The sequence below is a fragment of the Podarcis bocagei genome, assembly GCF_964188305.1.
Source record: "Podarcis bocagei genome assembly, chromosome: 7".
Taxonomy (NCBI): Eukaryota; Metazoa; Chordata; class Lepidosauria; order Squamata; family Lacertidae; genus Podarcis; species Podarcis bocagei.
Genome location: NC_138132.1, coordinates 6150372 through 6171444, shown reverse-complemented (window position 1 = coordinate 6171444; position 21073 = coordinate 6150372). Strand labels below are relative to the sequence as shown.

At 49.1% G+C, this 21073-nt stretch overlaps 1 protein-coding gene across 1 annotated transcript in view; it reads right to left on the bottom strand.

The window, feature by feature from the left end:
• The window catches only part of SLC8A2 (solute carrier family 8 member A2), a 135840-nt gene that overhangs the window by 77466 nt on the left and 37301 nt on the right, over positions 1-21073 (bottom strand). Inside the window, exon 2 of the mRNA XM_081200214.1 lies at positions 6169-8002. Coding sequence (XP_081056340.1) covers positions 6169-7973 — 1805 coding nt within the window. The 5' untranslated portion in view covers positions 7974-8002. The remainder of the gene's footprint in view (positions 1-6168; positions 8003-21073) is intronic.

Sequence of the window (21073 nt, the reverse complement as noted above, 5' to 3'; positions counted from 1 at the left end):
TTTTTGTTTTTTTATTCAAAATTATAACAAGACATATTATCCAAAAACATATCATCCTTGTCCCCCCCCCATTTTTCCTCCCTCCCCCCCCCCCTCCCACACAAAACCCACCCAGCTTCCCTCAGTTCCAGTCTTTGGTTTCTCCAAGAATGCTGTTTTCTGCATGTTACAAAGTTGTATAGATCCTCAAACTATTTAGCTGATTATTATCAATAAAAAACCTGCCGGGTAGTCCAGTTCGCTTTGTTGCGTCTCCAGATACTTTGTAAAGGGTTCCTATTCATCCTTAAAGTCACAGTTATCCTTGTCCCGTAGCTTATATGTCAGTTTTGCCAGTTCTGCATAGTCCGTCAATTTTTCTTGCCGCGATTCTTTAGTTGATGTTTCTTCAGTCTTCCATCCCGGTGCTACCAGAACTCTCGTGGCTGTTGTTGCATACATGAAGATGTTTTTCAGCTTTTTTGGCAGGTCTTTCCCTACAATCCCCAACAAAAATGCCTTGGGGTTTTTTAACAAATGTTAAATGGAACATTATCTTCAATTCGTTGTATATCATTTCCCAAATTTTTTAAATTACCTTACAATCCCACCACATATGATAAAATGTCCCCTCCTTTTCCTTACACTTCCAACATATATTTGAACTAGTTTTGTACATTTTTCGCTAACTGCACTGGTGTTGTGTACCATCTGTACATCATCTTCATGTAATTCTCCTTCAATAGGGAACAATCTGTAAATTTTAAATCAGTTTTCCATACCTTAACCTAATCTTCCATTATAATGTTGTGACCTACATCTTGTGCCCATTTAATCATAACTGATTTTACCTCTTCATCTTTCATCTCCCATTCTAATAGTATGCTGTATGCGGCCTTCAGTAGTTTCGCTTTCCCTTCAATCACTTCCATTTGAAACCTGGATCTAGTATAACTAAATCCTTTCTTGCTGTCTTCTTTATGTGTTTCATATTTGTTGTTGTTTAGTCATTTAGTCGTGTCCGACTCTTCGTGACCCCCTGGACCAGAGCACGCCAGGCACTCTTGTCTTCCACTGCCTCCCACAGTTTGGTCAGACTCATGTTTGTAGCTTCGAGAACACTGTCCCACCATCTCGTCCTCTGTCGTCCCCTTCTTCTTGTGCCCTCCATCTTTCCCAACATCAGGGTCTTTTCCAGGGAGTCTTCTCTTCTCATGAGGTGGCCAAAGTCTTGGAGCCTCAGCTTCAGGATCTGTCCTTCCAGTGAGCACTCAGAGCTGATTTCCTTAAGAATGGAGAGGTTTGGTCTTCTTGCAGTCCATGGGACTCTCAAGAGTCTCCTCCAGCACCAGAGTTCAAAAGCATCAATTCTTCGGCAATCAGCCTTCTTTATGGTCCAGCTCTCACTTCCATACATCACTACTGGGAAAACAAAAAAAAATCCTTCCAGTAGCACCTTAAAGACCAACTAAGTTGGTTCTTGGTATGAGTTTTCGTGTGCATGCACACTTCTTCAGATGCACTGAAACAGAAGTTGCCAGATCCTTCTATATAGTGAGAAGGTGGGGAGGGGTATTACTCAGAAGGGTGGTGGGAATGGGAGATTGGCAGATAGCTGAGATGAGCCTGTTGAGGACTCTTAATGACTGTAATAGGTCTTACAGGAAAAGGCAAGGGCTGAGTAATACCCCTCCCCGACCTCACTATATAGAAGGATCTGGCAACTTCTGTTTCAGTGCATCTGAAGAAGTGTGCATGCACACGAAAGCTCATACCAAGAACCAACTTAGTTGGTCTTTAAGGTGCTACTGGAAGGATTTTTTTTATTTTGACTATGGCAGACCAACACGGCTACCTATCTGTTACTGGGAAAACCATAGCTTTTACTATACGGACCTTGGTTGGCAAGGTGATGTCTCTGCTTTTTTAAGATGCTGTCTAGGTTTGCCATTGCTTTTCTCCCAAGAAGCAGGTGTCTTTTAATTTCGCGGCTGCTGTCACCATCTGCAGTGATCATGGAGCCCGAGAAAGTAAAATCTCTTACTGCCTTCATTTCTTCCCCTTCTATTTACCAGGAGGTGATGGGCCCAGTGTTTCATATAGCTTCCCTTGTTTCATATAGCTTCCCTTGTTTCATATAGCTTCCCTTGTCCCTAAGCCGCGTGCAAAACAACGACTGCTGCTTATCACCAGAGCAGCCTGTTTCCAGGCTGATTCACGCCATGGAGAGTCCCTGCCTTTACCATATGTGGTGGGAATGTAGAGAAATTAAAAAGTTCTGGGAAATGATATATAACGAGTTGAGGAAAATGTTAAAATTAACATTTGTAAAAACAGACAAAAAAACACCAGAGGCATTTCTGTTAGGGACTGTAGGGAAAGACCTGCCAAGGAAAACAAAGAATTAATTATGTACGCGACAACGGCGGCAAGAGTCTTACTACCACAAGGATGGAAGAACGAGGAAATCCCGACAAAAGAACAGTGGCAAGAGAAATTGATGGATTATGCAGAACTGGCAAGATTGACATACAAACTGCATGACAAGGACAACTGTGACTTTAAAGAAGAATGGGGACTTTTTACAAACTACTTAAAAAAACAACAAAATGAATTGGACTCCTTGGCAGGCTTTGAATAAACATACAAATTTTTTTTTGATTGTTAACATAATAGATAGATAATTTAAGGATCTTTATAATTTTATAGTATGCAGAAAACAACATGTGCTGAAAAATCAGAGAGAGGAGCTGAGGGAAGTCTTCATAGAATCATAGAGTTGGAAGAGACCACAAGGGCCATCGAGTCCAACCCCCTGCCAAGCAGGAAACACCATCAGAGCACTCCTGACATATGGTTGTCAAGCCTCTGCTTAAAGACCTCCAAAGAAGGAGACTCCACCACACTCCTTGGCAGCAAATTCCACTGTCAAACAGCTCTTACTGTCAGGAAGTTCTTCCTAATGTTTAGGTGGAATCTTCTTTCTTGTAGTTTGGATCCATTGCTCCGTGTCCGCTTCTCTGGAGCAGCAGAAAACAACCTTTCTCCCTCCTCTATGTGACATCCTTTTATATATTTGAACATGGCTATCATGTCACCCCTTAACCTCCTCTTCTCCAGGCTAAACATGCCCAGCTCCCTTGGGGGGGGGAATTGGGGGGGGGATTGATGAAGGTGATATGTTGTGATAATTTGTTATGTTGAAATTATTAATAAAAATTATTTTTTTTAAAAAAATAGAGAGTCCCTGCCAGTCCGTGTTGGCAATACTGAGTCAGATGGGCCATACTAAGGCAGCTTCCGGTGTTCTCTGCTTCTGCTGCTGCTGCTGCTGCTGCTGCTGCTGCTGCTGCTGCCCCACACTGACCCCCTGTCCTGCTGGTGCAATAATGACCCATGGTCATGTTTCAAGACCAAGGAAGGTCGTGCATGGCAGGTGATAGGAAGCGATGGCCGCTGTCATCTCCAGCCCAGAATAGCTGACCATCAACAACATTGGACCATTGAGCCTATTCAGGTTTCTAAAGGTAAAGGGACCCCTGACCATTAGGTCCAGTCATGACCAACTGGGGTTGCAGCGTTCATTTCGCTTTATTGGCCGAGGGAGCTAGCACACAGCTTCCGGGTCATGTGGCCAGCATGACTAAGCCGCTTCTGGCGAACCAGAGCAGCGCACGGAAATGGCGTTTACCTTCCCGCCGGAGTGGTACCTATTTATCTACTTGCACTTTGATGTGCTTTCAAACTGCTAGGTTGGCAGGAGCTGGGACCGAGCAACGGGAACTCACCCGTCGCGGGGATTCGAACCGCTGACCTTCTGATCGGCAAGTCCTAGGCTCTGTGGTTTAACCCACAGTGCCACCCACATCCCATTCAGGTTTCTAGACCATAGTAATTACCGCATTTTTCTGTCTATAAGACGCCTCCATGTATAAGACACCCCCTATTTGGGGGGATTCATATTTAAGAAAATCCACCCTCGGCACTATCCGCGTATAAGACGCACCCTAGTTTTTGACATTATTTTTTTAGGGGGGGAAACCTAGTCTTATACACAGAAAAATACGGTAATTGATTAAACCATAAGGAGAGAAAGAAGGGGAGTCTCAACTTTCTCACTCAGCTCATTTGGCTCCAGTCCCAGCCTTTAAAATAAGCGCTCTCTCTCTCTCTCTCTCTCTCTCTCTCTCTCTCTCTCTCTCTCTCTCTCTCTCACACACACACACACACACACACACACACACCCTAAAATGTTTGGATAGATGCCTAGGAAAAGGCAGCTCAAAATTATTGCTTTAATTTATGGAGTGCCAGTTTGGAGGAAAGCTTTTCAGACGAAATTTCTCTTTAAAGGTGTAATGCATAAAATTGCAGCCCTCCTCTCTCACACACTTGATCTAATAAAATGTCTATATTTTTAATTATGTGGCGACTGGCGGGGGGGGGGGGGAGAGTCTTGGCCAGCCCGGAGAAGGGATCGTTTTAAATGAAAAAGTAAAAGAAACCAGAGGAAACCAGAGCTCTTGATCGCTTTGATAATCTGCCCCCAGCTTAGCTTTTAGCATTGGGGGAGCGGGCGAAGGAAGTGGAAACTGTGGAGAAAGATGTTGTGGGACATGTGACTGAGGGGATTCCGAGTGTGGTCAATGCATGAGTAGGCAAACTAAGGCCCAGGGGCCGGATCCGGCCCAATCGTCTTCTCAATCCGGCCCACGGACGGTCCGAGAATCAGCATGTTTTTCCATGAGTAGAATGTGTCCTTGTATTTAAAATGCATCTCTGGGTTATTTGTGGGGCACAGGAATTTGTTCATTTTCCTCAAAAAATATAGTCCGGTCCCCCACTTGACCACTCAGCACCTTTCGATACCCATTTGAGCCGACTTACTGGGGTGTCTGGGACACGGGTGGCGCTGTTAAACCACAGAGCCTAGGGCTTGCCGGTCAGAAGGTCGGTGGCTCAAATCCCCGCGACGGGGTGAGTTCCCGTTGCTCGGTCCCTGCTCCTGCCAACCTAGCAGGTCGAAAGTACGTCAAAGCACAAGTAGATAAATAGGTACCGCTCTGGCGGGAAGGTAAACAGCGTTTCTGTGCGCTGCTCTGGTTCGCCAGAAACGGCTTGGTCATGCTGGCCACATGGCCCGGAAGCTGTCTGCGGACAAACGCCAGCTCCCTCGGCCTATAGAGCGAGATGAGTGCCGCAACCCCAGAGTCGGTCACAACTGGACCTAATGGTCAGGGGTCCCTTTACCTTTACCTACTGGGGTGAGTATAGGGAGGCAAAGTTTCACGGGGCTCTGGACCCTATATCCTGGGTTGGCTTCAGAGAACAGCATTAGGGGAAGGCCTTTGGGCCCCTGGAAGGCGTGCTGTGGGCAGACACAGGGTACCACCTTGTCCCCAATGCTGTTTAACACCCCCAGGAATCCTCCCACTTAAGCCAGGACCTGCTCCACAAAGGCCCACGGTGTGCTGGGAAACTGTTAAATAATTCAATTCCAACCTGTCCGCCTCGCTTTTGCTGACCCAGGAGGGAAAAATAAATAAATAGAAGCATTCTGGGAAATGATATATAATGAATCAAGGGGGAGAAACGTTTAAAAAAACTTTTATTTTTTTTTAAAAAAAACAAAAAGTCCCAGGCTTTTCTATTAGCAATTGTAGGTGCTGAAATTCTAAGCGAGCAGAAAAGGCTTTTCAAGTATGTGACGACAGCTGTGCGGATGTTATTGTCCCAGAGATGGAAAGAAGATAAAGTCCCTATCAGAGAAGAATGGCAGACAAAGTCGATGGACTATGCTGAAATGGCAAAAATGACCAGAAAGCTTAGGAACCAGGAAGACCAAAATTTAAAAAAGGAATGGGGGGAAATTATAACTTATCTTGAAGACCACTGTAAGCTGTTGAAAACGTTAGCAGGACTGCAGTAACACTCATGGTATAACAAGAACTATGGACGCAATGGAGTTATAAATATTTGGATTATTAAAAAAGAGAGAGAGAGACGCTGTAGAAAAGGTTTAACAACAGAAGCCACAGAGGGGAAGGGGGAAAGTACAGAGATTTGGAGGAATCTTGTAACTTTGGATGTGTTGCGATATGATTATAAATTTAAATATGTAAAACCAAATTTAAATTTTTTAACAAATACATTGAACAAGCAAGGAAAGAAGCAGCATTGTTTACTTACACTGTTTCGTCATCTTTGAACTCCAGCTCCCCGCAGGAGTCTTCATAGTCCACTCCCCCTCCTCGCGCCGTCCCTTCCACCGTCTGGTAGGGGACCATGACCGTCCCACGGGCCCCCGAGCTGCGGATGACCTTGACCTCCAGGGTCCCTTGACACTCGCTGACTCTCAATAGTTTATCCTGGAAGGTGAAGATGCCGGCGTGGTCATCGTCCAAAATGGTCACGGTGGCCACCAGCGGCGCCACGAGCCTGCCCTTGGGGTGGTCAGCTGAATCGGACTCAAACATGCCTTCGGCATCCCCCACCCGCAGGTTGAGCAGCCGGACGAAGAAGTGCTCATCCTCCTCAAAGATGTCATCATCGATGATGCCAATCTTCAGCTCCTTCTGCGTCTCGCCGGGCTTGAAGATCAGCGTCCCCTCGCTGAACTCGTAGTCGGAGCCCGCCTTGGCCGAGCCGTCCTCCGTCTTGTAGTCCACGTAGAAGGTGTTGTAGGTGTCGCCGCCCTGCTGGCAAGCCACGGTCAACGTGACTGAGCCGCAGTTCTCCAGGCAGTGGTACATGCACGGCTCAAAGAAGATCTTACTGTAGTTCTCTTCTGCCTCTGCTTCTGAAGGCACCTCCAGCAGGTTCACGGACTTCTTGGAGAACTCGGAGACGTGCTTCTTGAGGATGTTCCCCGCCCCTGTCATCATCCGTGTGGCCTGGATGCGGTAGAAAGCCCGGCTTTTCTGCTGGTGCAACAGGGCGTAATAGTTGGCCATCTCAACCAACTGGTCCAGCTCCTTGTCCGGGTGCTTCTGCTTGAGGTCTTTGAGGATCTGGATGACCTCCTTGCGGCTCTCGTCCAGCTCCTTCTCCTCCTGGGTGGTGATGGGGAGCGGGGCCACCGAGGCCGCGCTCCCATCCACAAAGACGCTCTCCCGGTGGTCATTGCCCACGAAGCTGCCGTCCATCTCTATCCCCTTGGGGAACTCGCCCTCGGTGCCGATGATGATGCCACTGCGAGGATCCGCCCGATATCTCTTGTAGACGTACTTGTAGAAGAGCAGGCGCTTGTCCGCCATCCAGGCGAAGACCACGCAGACCGGGAAGAAGACGAGGGTCAGCAAGGCCTCCCACACTTGCACAATCCCCGGTGAGAAGACGGCCAAGATCAGGTACAACCAGATGTAGGCGAAGATGCTCCAGGAAGCCGTGACGAAGAACACCCTCAGGTGCTTGATCTTGCGGCTCTCGCCGTTGGGGATAACATAGACGCACACGGCAATGACCACAAACATGTTGAAGGCCGCGCTGCCCACGATGGTGCCAGGACCCAACTCGCCGGCTTGGAAGTTGTGGCCGCAGACCTCAATCACCGAGAGGAGGATCTCCGGCGCCGATGAACCCAAAGCCATGAGGGTGAGGTTGGAGACCGTCTCGTTCCAGATCCTCACGGTTCCAATGCTGGTCTCGCCGTTGGACTTGGTGATGGTGATCTCCTTCTCCTTGGAGGTGATGACCTCGATAGATGCCATGAAGCGGTCGGCGATGATGGAGACTCCCAAGAACATGTACATCATGGCAACGAAGTAGACGATGGCCCTGGCAGCCTTGTCGCCGAAGGATGGGTTGTCCGGCTGCCAGACGGGGAGCAACACTCCCGGTTGACATTTGTTGGACCCTTCGCAGCTGTCATTGGCCTTTGTCTTGGCATCGTAGGCTCCGGTCCAGGAGGCGTTCTCGGCGAAGACGGCCGAGGCCACCAAGACTTTGGCGAAAGTGCAAGAGGTCAGCCACCACCCCCAATGCGACGGCAACATCCTCCTCGGGCAGTTCAGGCCAACAGGATCTGAAAGACAGCAAGTGATAGTCACTTTTAGATGCATGACAGAATGAAATTCAAGAACACAGAATTTTCATCTTGGGAAAAGCTACAGAGGGAGGGTTTAAAATTTACAACATGCTGTGCATTGAAGGAGACATATGGAGATGATGTCTCGGTGGTATTCGAACCCACCACCCTTAGATTAAGAGTCTTATGCTCTATCAGCTGAGCTATCTGCTTTGCTCTAACTGTTATCCCTGTTTTACATACATGATAAAGCGAAATAAACATTCTTTACGCAAAACCATGATATATGCATCTTTATGCACCGCTCCATCTAGCATATGCATTGTTCTGCGCCTTGCTTGGTGGCAGAACTGCCTTGCAAAATTTGCAGAAGTGCACATTTTGAAGAACGGCGCTCTTTCAGTTTGCAGGTTGCTTCAGAAAGTGCAAATTAGGTGTGTTCTCAAGCTGAATTGAATTCACACACACAAACACAACCCTAAAGGGAAGGCAGCGGGGAACTTTGCTCCTATTCCTGCCTGCATCAGTTATTGTTATCAGTGAATAACAAAATTATTATTATTATTATTAGTCTCCCTCTGCTTGTTTATTGCATTTGACTGTACGATTATCCTAGGACCCTTTGCAAAACACATGCATGACTACTCAAAAACAGTCCTTCCTTAACAACAACAACAACAACAACAACAACAACAACAACAACAACAACAACAACAACTTTATTACTTATACCCCACCTATCTGGCTGGGTTACCCCAGCCACTCTGGGAGGCTTCCAACACATACTTACCTAGGGATCATTAGGCAAGGAACTGAAAATAAAACTGCCAAGAGCGTAATGCCCTTATACAAATCTATGGTGCGACCGCACTTGGAATACTGTGGGGTTCTGGTCGCCTCGCCTCAAAAAGGGTACTGAAGAGCTGGAAAAGCTTTAGGAAAGGGCAAGCAAAACGGTCAGGGGGTGGAGCAAGTCCCTCATGGGGGAAAGTTGCAGTGTGTGAGGCTTTTTTGATTTAGAGAAAGGGTGAGCAAAGGGGGAGATGATAGATGTGATTCTTTATGGTCCAGTTCACTATGCATACTGAGAGCTGGACCATAAAGAAGGCTGATCGCCGAAGAATGGATGCTTTTGAATTGTGGTGCTGGAGGAGACTCTTGAGAGTCCTATGGACTGCAAGAAGATCAAAGCTCTCCATTCTGAAGGAAATCAGCCCTGAGTGCTCACTGGAAGGACAGATCCTGAAGCTGAGGCTCCAATACTGCAATATGCAGCTGTCCCAAACGGGGACTGAACCTGCAACTTTGGCGTTACTGGAACCGCACTCTAACCAGCTGAGTTCTTGCGGAAGGGGTTAGAAAGGTCCAGGGTCAGATCTGGACCTTTTTATCTCTCCTGGGCAGTGCGGCAAGCACACTTCCAAGGGAAACTCAGGGAAGGGACGGTTTTGCTCTGAGACCACTGCAGGCTTTTGTTTCAATCAAACCTCTCTCCCCACACCAGCTTGGAGAACATTGCTTCCCTGCCCCCTCCCCCCCCCGACTGCCTCTCCTCCTGCGTTGGACCCTTCAACAGAACAGACGGATCCTACCAACGACAGCCCACATACAAGCATAGTTCCATTCACCAACCTCCTGGGCGAGAGAAAATCTATTTCTATTTTTAATTCCCAAACAGAACGAAGGCTGAAAAACACCAGGCATGGATTGCAGAAAAGCAGGAGGGAGGGGGGAGGGGAGCTCCATACAGCAAAGGCTTGCTTCTTCGGCCACAGAGGGCAGGGAGGTCCGAGTTCAAATCCTGCCTTAGACATGAAGTCATGGCGTGGCCTAGACCAGTGTTCCCCAACCTTGGGCCTCCAGCTGTTTTTGGACTACAACTCCCATCATCCCTCGCTAGCAAGACCAGTGGTCAAGGATGATGGGAATTGTAGTCCAAAAACAGCTGGAGGCCCAAGGTTGGGGAACACTGGCCTAGACAAAGCTCACACCCTCTCGGCACCTGTGTAAAATAATGAGTCACCTGCCACCTAAAGTAAGTTGCAACATGTGGCACTTAATGGAACATCACATCGAAATGTGTAGTTTGCAGGTGTCCTCGGTATTTTGCATGCGCGCGCGCACACGTTCATACTGAGCCCGGGCGCAGTACCGTATTTTTCATCCCATAGGACGCTCCGTCCCATAGGACGCACCTAGTTTTGGGGGGGGGGGAAATAAAGGAAAAAAAATTTTCCTTTATTTCCCCCCCCCAAAAAAAAAAGCAGGTCGGGGAAACCGAACCAGGTCGAGGAACAGCGGGATGGCGGCACTGCGCCTCCCTGCTGTCCTCCAAGCTTGTGGGGCTGGCCGATGTCTGCCCGGCGCGAGGGGCGCTCTGCATCAGGGCGCCCCGCCCACCGGGCGGCAGGCTGCTATCCGCAGCATGGGAGCCGTGCGGGGAACTCCTGCAAGGCTCCCCACGCTGCGGATGTCTGCCTGGCGCGGGGGGCGCTCTGCTTCAGGGTGCCCCTCGCGCTGGGCGGCAGGCTGCTATCCACAGCCTAGACATCGCTGCGGGACCGCCCGCAGGGCTGCCTAGGCTGCGGATGTGTTCCTGAAGCCTGGAGAACGAGAGGGGTCGGTGCGCACAGACCCCTCTCGCTCTCCAGGCTTCAGCAAAAGCCTGCATTCGCCCCATAGGACACAGCCAGATTTCCCCTTCATTTTTGGAGGGGGAAAAGTGCGTCCTATAGGGCGAAAAATACGGTAGTTTTCCTTAAGAGCGCAGCACAATTGCCATGAAAGCATCACACAAACACACATTGTGCAGCAATTAGCTACACAATGGGGAGGGTCCTGGTGTAAATCAGTCCCCCTACTGCACTCAGTCAGTGGCGTAGCATGGGTTGTCAGCACCCGGGGCAAGGCAAGTAATTTGCGCCCCCTAACCCCAGATGTTGCGCCCGGTGCAGCCAGCCCCCCTGCACCCCCCACGCTACGCCACTGCACTCAGTACACACACACCCTGATGATGCTGAACTGCAACTCCCATTTGCAGCAGCACAACCAGACGCCTTCCTCTGCCCCAGCTGCAACAAAACATGTCTCTCCTGTATCGGTCTCTACAGCCACAGCAGGAGCTGCAAGTCTCCAGCCGTTTGACTTCACCCCCAAAGGCGTACCCCTCCATTATCTCCCAAGACAGACGGATTCCAACAACTCCCATCAACCCCTGGAAGCACAGCCAATGGCCAGGGATGGTGGGTTTTGTAGTTCAGCAACATGCAGAGGACCAAAGTTTTTTTATTATTATTCAATATATCTCCCCTGCCCTCCAACAGAGGTTATTTCCATCAGGCCATCTCAGAGCCCAGGATTTGATGAGGAACAGGGTGCTTGCTGAGCAGATGGAACGAGGACCATGAGCTTTTCAACAGATCATGGATGCCACGCCTTCAAACCTTGATGTGACAACACTAGCGAGCGATCGTCACCTGTGCTACGAAAAGCTTGAGGCACTGATCCCTGCTCATCATGTAAGGCAACAGGGCAGGCCAACTGGGGTCAGCTGGCAACCGTGGAACCAAAGACCACAGCCACGTTATACATTTAAATAATAATAATAATAAAAATAATATTTTTTTATTTATACCCCGCCCTTCCCGGTTCAGGAAACCAGGCTCAGGGCAGCTAACAACAAATTTAAAACAATTGATGCTACAAAAAAAACCAGCATAAAATACGGTATAAAGCGTAAATAACAATAAAATCAAGAATCAATTTAGGGGGGAAATCCATCCAATAAACATTAGATGATCACCAGGGCTAGCTGGCTAAGTTAGTCCTCTTTGGCCCAGCGAGTAGACCAGGGGAGAATTAGCTGTGGGATCCCAGAGTGGGTGATCTTCATAAAAAGGGGAGGGAAGGAAGGGAAATAAAAGATCAGGCTAAGTTCAAATTGAAGGCCAGGCGGAATAGCTCTGTCTTACAGGCCCTGTGGAAGGAGGTTAAATCCTGCAGGGCCCTGGTCTCCTGGGACAGAGCATTCCACCAGGTCGGAGCCATCACTGAGAAGGCCTTGTCCCTGGTGGAGGATAGTCTGACTGCCTTAGGACCCGGGACCTCTAAACTATGATTATTCATGGACCTTAAGGTCCTCTGCGGGGCAGACCAGGAGAGGCGGTCCATAAGAAGAACATGGCTTCCTGCAAAAACAAAAATAACAACCCAAACCTTGGGAATTGTAGTTTACCCACTTGGAGAGCCACCGTTCCAATCACCCTTAGCAAACTAAAGTCCCCAAGATTCTTAAGTGGAGGAGTCATGTGCATTAAATTTATGGTGTATTTGGGACCAAGCAAGGTGCATGCTGGTGATGCTGTGGGTTAAACCACAGAGCCTAGGGCTTGGCAATCAGAAGGTCGGCGGTTCGAATCCCCGTGACAGGGTGAGCTCCCATTGCTGGGTCCCTGCTCCTGCCAACCTAGCAGTTTGAAAGCATGTCCAAGTGCAAGTAGATAAATAGGTACCGCTCCGGCGGGAAGGTAAACGGCATTTCTGTGCCCTGCTCTGGTTCGCCAGAAGTGGCTTAGTTATGCTGGCCACATGACCCGGAAGCTGTACGCTGGATCCCTCGGCCAATAAAGCGAGATGAGCGCCGCAACCCCAGTCGGCCACGACTGGACCTAATGGTCAGGGGTCCCTTTACCTTTACCTTTAAGGTGGGTCTCTGCTGAGCATCTCTCTCACAAACTGGAGCCATAGTGAGCACCACCAGATTTTATTCTTCTAGCTAATGCACAGTTGAAATTATAATCTGGCGCACAAAAGTGCCCCCTGAAAACCTTAGTGCCTTCACAGACTGGCTGGATTGACTCTCTCTTTCTGTCTGTCTCTCTCTCATCTCTGTCCCCTGGTCAATTATGATGTGCGGCTCCCTCTAATTTACTCCCTATATTCCGCCAGAGTGGGAATGAACGAGGACTTCCAACAGAGATTCTCCAGCTAACCCGCCGGGGTCAAGTCTCTTTAGATGCCGAAACAGAGGGCAGGTGGCTGATTCAATTATCTCTAGTTGAGCGAGGGAGGAGAGAAGCTTGCTGGATGTAGCAGTAGCTTTTGCATAATTCGCACAGCTCCAGCCTTTCCCGGGAGGGAGTGGGTTGGAAGTGCAGAAAACGGAGAAAAACCTGGGTGCCTTTTCCTCCCAAGGAAAAACGCAGAAAATCCCACTGCATGGACAGGCCGGCGTCAATTGCACAACTCTCAATTGCCAATGTTTCAATCCGCCTCTGGGCTTATGCCCTTCATGGGAGCTTGAAGCATTAGCAGGCATTCGTGATGATCTCCATTGCTGTGAAAGGCTCATGTGCATATGCAACTTGTTTGTTGTTGTTTAGTCGTTTAGTGGTGTCTGACTCTTCATGATCCCCTGGACCAGAGCACGCCAGGCACTCCTGTCTTCCACTGCCTCCCGCAGTTTCGTCAAACTCATGCTGGTAGCTTCGAGAACACTGTCCAACCATCTTGTCCTCTGTCATCCCCTTCTCCTTGTGCCCTCCATCTTTCCCAGCATCAGGGTCTTTTCCAGGGAGTCTTCTCTTCTCATGAGGCGGCCAAAGTCTTGGAGCCTCAGCTTCAGGATCTGTCCTTCCAGTGAGCACTCAGGGCTGATTTCCTTCAGAATGGAGAGGTTTGATCTTCTTGCAGTTCATGGGACTCTCAAGAGTCTTCTCCAGCACCAGAATTCAAAAGCATCCATTCTTCAGCGATCAGCCTTCTTTATGGTCCAGATCTCACTTCCATACATCACTACTGGGGAAACCATAGCTTTAACTATACGGGCCTTTGTTGGCAAGATGATGTCTCTGCTTTTTAAGATGCTGTCTAGGTTTGTCATTGCTTTTCTCCCAAGAAGCAGGCGTCTTTTAATTTCCTGACTGCTGTCACCATCTGCAGTGATCATGGAGCCCAAGAAAGTAAAATCTCTCACTGCCTCCATTTCTTCCCCTTCTATTTGCCAGGAGGTGATGGGACCAGTGGCCATGATCTTAGTCTTTTGATGTTGAGCTTCAGATCATATTTTGCGCTCTCCTCTTTCACCCTCATTGAAAGGTTCTTTAGTTCCTCCTCACTTTCTGCCATCAAGGTTGTGTCATTTGCTAGAAGACCTTTGAAGGCTGCCCTGTATAGGGAAATTTTTTGGAAGGTATGCAAAGGGGATGCTGGGCTAGGTGGGCTACTGGCCTGATCCTGCAGAGGCTCTTACTGTGTTCTTAATCTTCAACTGCTTGGTCTTCAGCATGCTAGGTTGCTGAAAAAGACACAGGAACAGTATGACGGGCGGCAGGGGGGAGAGATGGCAACCCTAGATGCAAGGAGCAGCCGCACAGAGACTGTCAGGTCTCTTTCTCCCTGTGCAGTCTCTGCTTGCCACACACATAAACGCACTTCCACTATCACTCCCCCCCCCTCCCGCCTCTTGTCAGGCTCCTGGGCTCCACAAAAGCCGTTCCTGTATTCCTGGCAAGCCTCCGCCGCAGTCTTTGATATTCTCTTCACACGGCACCGTGGGCTCTTTCCGTTCCTGGCCTCCAGACCCCAGAGAGGGTTTTTCCTTGACTCAGCTGCTCTGCCAGCATCATTGAAATAAGCCCTGCCTGGGAGAATTACATCTTCCTCCAGCTCTGTTGGCTGCAGGACATTCCAGCTGCTGGGTTTCTTTCTTTTTTTGAATGCAATAAGGACTTGTCCACGTGTACCTTTGCTCTGCATTTCTCGGCAGAGGTCCGGTCTCTCTCTCTCTCTCTCTCTGCCTCTGTGCTTTCCCTGCACAAAGAGTTATTTGCCGCTGAATCGGAGCAAAGGCTATCTGCGGTAAAACCAAAATGCCATTTGTTCTGACTCAGGGCTGCTCCACCTCTCCTCTTGGGGGAAACTGCTCTTTAGCGCTCAATCGGAGCAAACAGCCATTCGGGTTTCCTCTGGATTGCTACCGTTTAGAGCTAAAGAGCAGGTTTTCCCTGGGAAAGGAGTGAGGCAAACGGGAAAACCACTCAGACCTGAGCCTAGAAAGTGCAGATTAAGCAGGAAACAACTTGGACACTTGCTTTCTAGGGATATGCGGAAGTGTAGACAATTCCCAAGTGTTAAAGAGTGGGGTCATAAAGAGTGGGCTTTCCTGGGGAACTCAGCTGGGGGGAGAAGGAGATGGACGCACACTGGAAAGTGTGCCTAGAAAGTATGGGGCAAAAGGTACAATGAGATCCTATTACAAGCAGCTTGCAGCTTTTTCTGCCCTGCCTTTCTAAGGGGCCTCTGTGGGCATCAGAGTCAAGAGGACCTGGTTCCCTCCAGAAGTTCATCTGATCCAGCTCCCAGCAGCCCCAGCGAATACGGCCAACACTCAGGGCTGGCAATAGGTGTGGTCCAGAAACATCTTGAAGATCCACAGTTTCCTGGCCTGGATCTGGGTGAACCCAGAAGCCCAGGTTTGATTTAGCAGTGCTGCACATATATGGTAAAAGGTAAAGGAAATGCCGTTTACCTTCCCGCCAGAGTGGTACCTATTTATCTGCTTGCACTGGTGTGCTTTCAAACTGCTAGGTTGCCAGGAGCTGGGACCGAACAACGGGAGCTCACCCCGTCACGGGGATTTGAACCGCTGACCTTCCGATCAGCAACCCCTAGGCTCTGTGGTTTAGACCACAATGCCACCCGCATCCCGGACATATATGGTAGTCATCTTCAAATATCTGAAGGGCTATCACATAGAATCATGGAATTGTAGAGCTGGAAGGGACCATGAGAGCCCAACCTTCTGCAATGCAGGAATCTTTGTCCCAACGTGGGTCTCGAACCCACAACCCTGAGATTAAGAGTCTCCTGTTCTACCAACTGAGCTGTCACATCAGTCATGGAAGGTGGGACAAGTCTGTTTTATGCTGCTCCAGAGGGGAGGATCCAAACTGAGGGATTCAAGTTATAAGGAAGGCGATTCCAACTAAACAAGAGCAAGAAGTTTCTGACAGCAAGAGCCTGTTTTTGTGTCCAGGGGACGTTCCTAATGGTCAAAGGCCTGGAAACGATGCCTTGTGAGGAACGGCTAAGGGAGCTGGGCATGTTTAGCCTGGAGAAGAGGAGGTTAAGGGGTGATATGATAGCCATGTTCAAATATATAAAAGGATGTCACATAGAGGAGGGAGAAAGGTTGTTTTCTGCTGCTCCAGAGAAGCGGCCATGGAGCAATGGATCCAAACTACAAGAAAGAAGATTCCACCTAAACATTAGGAAGAACTTCCTGACAGTAAGAGCTGTTTGACAGTGGAATTTGCTGCCAAGGAGTGTGGTGGAGTCTCCTACTTTGGAGGTCTTTAAGCAGAGGCTTGACAACCATATGTCAGGAGTGCTCTGATGGTGTTTCCTGCTTGGCAGGGGGTTGGACTCGATGGCCCTTGTGGTCTCTTCCAACTCTAGGATTCTATGATTCTATGATTCTATAACTCACCGAGGGTTTGAGACCCATCGGCTACCCTCACCTGGTTTAGCTGGCCAGTCGAAGCCTTTCCCAGGCTGCTGGTGCTTGCTGGCACCTTCCAGGAGTCACAGATGGGAGCCAGGAGCAATGGCTCCACAATCGAATCTCGGGGAAACAGCTTGCCACGCTGCAGCCCAGCAGCCTGACAGGTGACCGCAGGAAGCCGAGTCATGAGTGGGGTGCGTTCTCCCTTGGAAGGCTGGCTGGGGCAGCAGGGGCAGAGCACAGGCTATCCATCAAACAAGCTGTAGTTTTAATATGCAATCTTTCTCCCACCCACACCTTTTCCAAATCCTTGCAGGCATCTTCCTGGTATCTTGAAAGGGTGCACATAAAGATTTCTGGCTGGGAAGCCAGCATTTTCCTGTGATCCGATGAGTGAAAGCTCCAGGAGTTGGTGAAGCCAGGTGTTTGCCGGGACCTCAAGACTGCCCACGACACGAACAGGACCCCCAACACCGTTCTCACTTTGCACAGGGCCAGAGGAGCACCTAATGTCCCCCTTGCATCCTTTGTGAGGAGCTGTATCAGCACCCCACCCAAAAAATCATTTTACTGTAGTATTGTCATTGCATCCATCTGTCTCAAGAGACAATGGAGTGCGCCTCTAGGGGTGAAGTCAAACCACTGTGTTAGCAGCACCCAAGTGACCTCCCCAGGGTGAAAGCTTGGGCACAGTGTATGGAGGTCCTCAGAATGGCGTCATGCAACTCCCATGTGTCAGGGGCTGGTCAGGGTTGGACGACTGGGGGGTGCAATTGCAGGGAGATCAGCTCCTAAAAGAAGAGGAGATGGAATATTCTGCCCCCCCCCAAAAAAAATCCAGCATTTCCAAAAGCAGAGAAACAGGCAGACACAGAAGCTGCACAGCTGAGAGAGGAGCTACCCAGCTATGTGATAGTAGCTAAGCAACCAGAAGAGAGGGAACAGCTGGGCGATACATCAATCGGGAGTGGGGGAAACCTCCTCCCTGCCCACGAACTCGGAGGTCTGAGCATGTCAGAGAACAAAGGAGACGGAGGGGGGGTGGACTTGCCATTGGCGCGCTTCTTGCTGCGGAAGTGGGGAGGAGTCATAGTAGGCAACTGATATCCTCGCGGAGCGTTGCCTGTTTGTGCTTGTAACACAATGCTGAAATAAAAGGACTATAAATCTACCAAACGCTCGTTAATTCTTATCGGTGAGCCACGAGAAGGGAGGGAGGAACTCCCATACTTGACACCATGTCAAGGAGATGACAACCTTTAGAAGAAGTTTTTAAATGTTTATTATGCATTTATATGTTTCGGACATATAAAGTCACGGACAGCAGTCACGAAATTAAAAGACGCCTGCTTCTTGGGAGAAAAGCAATGACAAACCTAGACAGCATCTTAAAAAGCAGAGACATCACCTTGCCTACAAAGGTCCGTATAGTTAAAGCTCTGGTTTCCCCAGTAGTGATGTATGGAAGCGAGAGCTGGACCATAAAGAAGGCTGATCGCCGAAGAATGAATGCTTTTGAATTATGGTGCTGGAGGAGACTCTTGAGAGTCCCATGGACTGCAAGAAGGTCAAACCTCTCCATTCTGAAGGAAATCAGCCCTGAGTGCTCACTGGAAGGACAGATCGTGAAGCTGAGGCTCCAGTACTTTAGCCACCTCATGAGAAGAGAAGACTCCCTGGAAAGGATCCTGATGTTGGGAAAGATAGAGGGCACAAGGAGAAGGGGACGGCAGAGGACAAGATGGTTGGGCAGTGTTCTCGAAGCTACCAGCTTGAGTTTGACCAAACTGCGGGAGGCAGTGGAAGACGGGAGTGCCTGGCATGCTCTGGTCCAGGGGGTCACGAAGACTCAGACATGACTAAACAACTAAACAATGTTTTAGAAGCCGCCCAATGTGGGCAGTCAGATGGGCAGGGTGTAAATGATAAAATTGTTGTTGTTGACTAGGATGTCCCTATTTTCATCGAAGAAGTGGTGGAGGGTATGAGGCTGAGACTGTTGGGACTGTGACCTATTCACACTTCTGGATGAAAATCTCCCAGAAGCAACATCCAGGGCTGGTGTGGAGACAGCTGGCTTCACTTCCCAAGCAACATCTCCTTCCTTCCTTCTTTCTGTGACCTCGAGGGAATCAAGAGAGGGCTTTGGACCACATCCAGGAACACACTTGGGTCAGATGGAGCAACCCTCAGCAGGCAAAGCAACCACATTTCGAGAAGGTAATGTATTCTGCTGACCCCTGTCTAAATGAACTACGGCATCACCTAAAGAGGTTGTTGCAGCCACAGGGGAAAGTTCTTAAATAGTGAGAGTCGTGAAATCTTGTGGCTGGGTAAACACAAACACGTACCATGCACTTTCAGCTGATGGGCAAGATGGGATTATTGGTGAGGAGCTTTGGGTCTAGCTGGGATGACTGTCTGGAACAGGCTGAGAGGTGGGGCAGGGCAGTGGGTAGCAAAGACTCTTAACGGTGATTGTTGGCCTATATAATAGCCGGGATGTTTGCTAAGCTGCTTACACGGTGCCACCGGTGGAGCAATTAGAAAGGTTTCAATTTGTGGGAATGCTCTCATTAGGCTCTCCCAAGACAAAGCGAGTGACATGAGGATGGTTTGAAGGAGGGGGGCTCTCCCCCTTCACATTCTCACGATGGGCTCTATCACACCAGGAAAATAACCAGGGCATGGAAGCGTCCTTGGGTTTGAGTCCTGGAAGACCTGCTCCCTGCCTTGCAGGCCTTTCTCCACCCAGCCTGGGAGGGCAGGGCCCGGACTGACTCCAGCTACAAAAGTTCTTCCTAATGTTTAATTGGAATGTCCTTTCTTGTCATTTAAATCCATTGGTTCAGGTCCTACCCTCCAGAGCAGCAGAAAACAAGCTTGTTCCCTCTTCCATGTGACAGCCCTTCAGATATTTGAAGATGGCTATCATATCTCCTCTCAGTCTCCTCTTCTCCAGGCTAAACATACCCAACTCCTTCAACCATTCCTCATAAGGCTTGGTTTCCAGGCCCTTGATCGTCTCGGTTGCCGTCTTCTGCACACCTTCCACCTTGTCAACATCCTTCTTAAACCGAAGTGCCTAGGACCGGACACAGGACTCCAGGTGGGGTCTGACCAAGGCAGAATAGAATGGGACCATGATTTCCCTTGATGTGAACACTGTACTTCTGTTGACGCAGCCTAGAATTGCATTAGCTTTTTTTGATGCTGCATCACACTGTTGCTTTGTCCATGGAGTTTTCTTGGCAAGGATACTGGAGTGGCTTGCCGGTTCCTGCTCCAGGTGGATCACGTTTGGTCAAAACTCTCCACTATGACCTATCCATCTTGGGTGGCCCTGCACGGCATAGCTCATAGCTTCTCTGAGTTATTCAAGCCCCTTCACCACGGCAAGGCAGTGATCCATGAAGGGGATTTCCTTAAGAATGGATAGGTTTGATCTTAGTCCCACTGACTGCAAGAAGATCCAACTGATCCATTCTGAAGGAAATCAGCCCTGAGTGCTCCCTGGAAGGACAGATCCTGAAGCTGAGGCTCCAAGACTTTGACCACCTCATGAGAAGAGAAGACTCCCTGGAAAAGACCCTGATGTTGGGAAAGATGGAGGGCACAAGGAGAAGGGGACGGCAGAGGATGAGATGGTTGGACGGTGTTCTCGAAGCTACTAACATGAGTTTGACCAAACTGCGGGAGGCAGTGGAAGACAGGAGTGCCTGGCGTGCTCTGGTCCAGGGGGTCACGAAGAGTCGGACATGACTAAACGACTAAACAACAACAAGACACTGTTGCACGCTTAAATGCTGATGAGCATGCACACACACACACATACACCAAAAGAAAATCTCAAACCAATGCAGAAACTTGATGAACTGAACTTCAGGCTGGGAAAATGAAAAACAGAGAGAGAGAGAGAAAGGAAACGGAAAGTTGCACCCATTCCTGCACCTCATTCAGCATACTATTCTAACCAGGTGCCACAAGCACGAGAGCCGAACAGCCCCCTCCTCACTTCTGCCCCCCAGCTTTTTCCTTACATCCAGTTCTTTCATTCTGTTTTATGGCATCGGTTGATCACTGTGGTTTAACGTTGCCTGCCATGTTGCAAAGTCTAAGCAGTCTGAACATCTCAAGAAATAAGACCATGGGGGGTAGCTGAGTGGCAAAGCATTTTCCTCGCATGCAGAAGGTCCCAGCTTCAATCCTAAGCATCTCCAGGTAGAGACTCCCTGCCAGTCAATGTAGAAAATAATAATAATATTATAATAATTTATTATTTGTACCCCACCCATCTGGTTGGGTCTCCCCTGCCACTCTGGGCGGCTTCCAACAAAGATTAAAAATACATTAAAATGTCACACATTAAAAGCTTCCCTCAACGGGGCTGCCTTCAGATATCTTCTAAAAGTCTGGTAGTTGTTTGTCTCTTTGTCATCTGATGGGAGGACGTTCCACAGGGCGGGTGCCACTACCAAGAAGGCCCTCTGCCTGGTTCCCTGTAGCTTTGCTTCTCGCAATGAGGGAACCACCAGAAGACCCTTGGCGCTGGACCTCCATGTCCG